The 3,284-nt window shown below is 20.3% G+C and overlaps 2 protein-coding genes across 2 annotated transcripts in view; one reads left to right on the forward strand and one right to left on the reverse strand.

Moving 5' to 3' along the window:
• Window positions 1-165: 165 nt before the first annotated feature.
• PRSY57_1203400 (hypothetical protein) lies at window positions 166-432 on the forward strand (the record flags this gene model as incomplete). The annotated part of the gene is made up of 2 exons (XM_020115025.1): window positions 166-238; window positions 349-432. Coding segments are annotated over 2 exons (157 nt in total), but the record flags the coding sequence as incomplete, so codon positions are not given.
• Window positions 433-639: 207 nt separating this feature from the next.
• Window positions 640-3,284, reverse strand: part of PRSY57_1203500 (hypothetical protein) — a gene marked incomplete at both ends in the record, with an annotated part of 3,363 nt that continues 718 nt past the window's right edge. The window contains one exon of the mRNA XM_020115026.1: window positions 640-3,284. This exon is cut by the window's right edge and continues 718 nt beyond it. Within this exon, the coding sequence (XP_019970179.1) occupies window positions 640-3,284 (2,645 nt within the window).

Here is a 3,284-nt window from a genome sequence, read left to right on the forward strand (position 1 = left end):
AAGTAATTTACAAAAAAAAATTAAAGATAAGATATGAAAAAAATAATATAATATAATATAATATAATGAAAGAAAAAAAAAAAAAAAAAAAAAAAAACACTTCATGTACATACATACTACACCTATACATTTCATATATCTTTTCAAAATATACAAAATATATAGATGTAGTCATGATATAATTAACCATCAATATATTAATTATGAGGAATCTATGAAAATGGAAAGAAAAAAAAATGTAAGAAAAGAAATATTGCATAACACAAAAAAATAAGAAATTAAATGTCTCAATGAATGATAAATATCTGTATATACACACACATATATATATATATATATATGTAACAGAACAGTATATTAAATAGACGAAATTTCTTGTCTGAAAAAATAAACGGATCATATAATCCCATAACAGGTTGTTTTAATTATTAGTAATCAATACTAAAGATAATAAATATATATATATATATATATATATATATATTTATTTATTTATTTATATATTTCATTCACTATTTAGGAGAAAAAAGAAATTGATGAATTTTTCTCTTCAAAAGGATATAATAAAAATAAAAGAAGAAAAAATAAGGATATATACATATATACATATATATATATATATGTAATATAATCATAATTTTAAAAAAGCATGATTAGATGGGAAGGATAAAAATGTACATATTTTTTTGAAGAGACATATATAGGGTCAAAGAAAAGAAATTGTATATTATTAACTTGTAAATTTGAATTTAATATATCTTGTATATATTGAATTTCTTCCACGTTTTGAATTTTTTGTATTTTTTGCATTTCTGCTTGATTATAATATTCAAAAGAATTATCATAAGTATTTGTTTTATTATTACATAAATTTAAACATGTATCCATTCGATTATGTACATTTTTTTTGTTTTTTTTATTTTTTTTTTGTGTATTATATGAATAAGTATCATCTATAGGGATATTACACCTATTACAATATTCATCAATTGCATTGATAAAAAAAAAACACTTTTTATATATCATCAAATTTTCTTTTCTTTTTTTTTTTAACTTTAAAATTTCATAGAAATTCTTTCGAACTTTTTTCCATCTTAAAAAATTAATAATGGCAATACATTCTTCTTTTTCCTTTTCCTTTTCTTTTTCTTTTTTTTTTTTTTCTCTTTCTTTTACTTCTTCATTTAAAAAATTAACTCCATATATACATATTGCCACTGTAGTTAAAACAATCCTTTTGGGGATAAAATATATTATTTGTTTTATATTATATTTCATATATAAACTATGGCTATATTTGTAAAAGTGCAATATTTTTTTCTTTTTCTTGTCCAAATTATTATAATGAAATAATCCCTTGTCATCCTTACAAATATTATTCATATTATTAAGATGATCATCTAAACACTTGTCATCAGAATTATTACTATTTTCATCAATATCATCTACTTTACATATACTTATATTCTTATAATGAATAAAAAAATTTATAAAACATGTAAATACATAGATATTTAAAAAATATGGTTTAATGATTGTAGTACCTTCCGTTTTATTATCTTCCATATATTTAAACAGAATTAAATATAGTTCATTCTTATTTAATATTTTCTTATGTTCAATACAAAATAGGCAGTCACATGAAGCTTTTTCCATCATATCACAACTATTCATATAACATTCAAAATTAATAAATGATTCAACATCACTAGTATCATCATCAAAAAGATTGAAGTTGGTATTATTATCACATATATTATATCCATCCACATTACTCTTATTATTATTTATGTTATTTTCATAATATTCCCCTTCTTTCTTTTTCTGTTTTTTTTCATTTTGTTCATTTATTTTTAATACATTCTTATTTAATACTCGTATAAAATCTCCTATCATTTCCTTAAACCTCAACCCTTTCTTATTATTTTGTCTTGATATTTCATTGTTAATATTTTTAAAATTTCTATATAACATAATATTTCTTTTTAATAAGAAATCGTTTTTTTTTCTTCTACGTCTTTTAAGTTGTCTTATCCTTCTTTTGTTAAATAGATTATCCTTATCATCTAATATGTGATTTGTTTGATTTGTTTGATTTGTTTGATTTGTTTGATTTGTTTGATTTGTTCGATTTGTTTGATTTGTTCGATTTGTTTGATTTGTTCGATTTGTTTCTTTTCTCTGTTCAGCTTTACATAAATCATCATTTACATTATCATCCTCATCATCAATATTATTACTATCCACATTCCCCTCATCATCAATATTATTACTAACCACATTCCCCTCATCATCAATATTATTACTATACACATTCCCCACATCATCAATATTATTACTATACACATTCCCCACATCATCAATATTATTACTATCCACATTCCCCTCATCATTATTATATTTTTTTGTACTTTCCTTATCTTTATCAATGGAATCATTCATTTTAAATAAATAGTTGTAAAGGTCATCACAATTATTATTCGTAGAATTGTACACAATTTTTTCTAAATATTTATTATCTTTATTTCTTTCATCATGATTATTTTGATAATAATAGTTATATATATCTAATGTTTGATTATTATATTTATTATTTTCTATTGAATCTAAATTAGTTGAATCCTCATCTTTTTCATGTAAAAAAAAGGATTCATTAGATTTATAAAAACTATCTGATGAACATATACTATTATTTAAAATATCCCTCTCATATATATTATAACGTTTTTCATCATATTCGTTATGATTATATATATCGTGTTTATGTTCATTATATGTGTCTTTATATATATCATGTGGTTTTTTATTTTTATAATTCTTGTTTTCCTCGCTTAGATCACTTAAAGATTTTTCTACATCTACTATACTAAGAAAATTTAATTTTCTGTAAGCTCTTTTTTTTAATTTTTCAAAATTCACTAATCGATATTCACCATTTTCTTGTTCTTTAAATAAGTTATTTACTTTATTTTTCATGTCTTTGTGTTTATAATTTTGTTTAAAGCGTTTATCTGCATTACTTTTATTTGAACTATTATATATATTTGTATACTTTTTATATAAAATATTCTTGTCATTACAGGTTCTTTTATTATAATTCTTTTTATTATAAGAACGTTTTATATTCTTGTGAGGTGTCCATTTTAAAAAACTCTCTCTTTTTTTTTCATCTTTTGAATGTGCATCCTCATTATTTTCTAAATCAAATATATTATTAGACACATTTTTCTTTTCATTATTATTATTATTATTATTATTTTTTTTTTTTTTTTTTTTTTTTTTTT

This window comes from Plasmodium reichenowi, chromosome 12 (genome assembly GCF_001601855.1).
Source record: "Plasmodium reichenowi strain SY57 chromosome 12, whole genome shotgun sequence".
NCBI classification, from domain to species: Eukaryota; Apicomplexa; class Aconoidasida; order Haemosporida; family Plasmodiidae; genus Plasmodium; species Plasmodium reichenowi.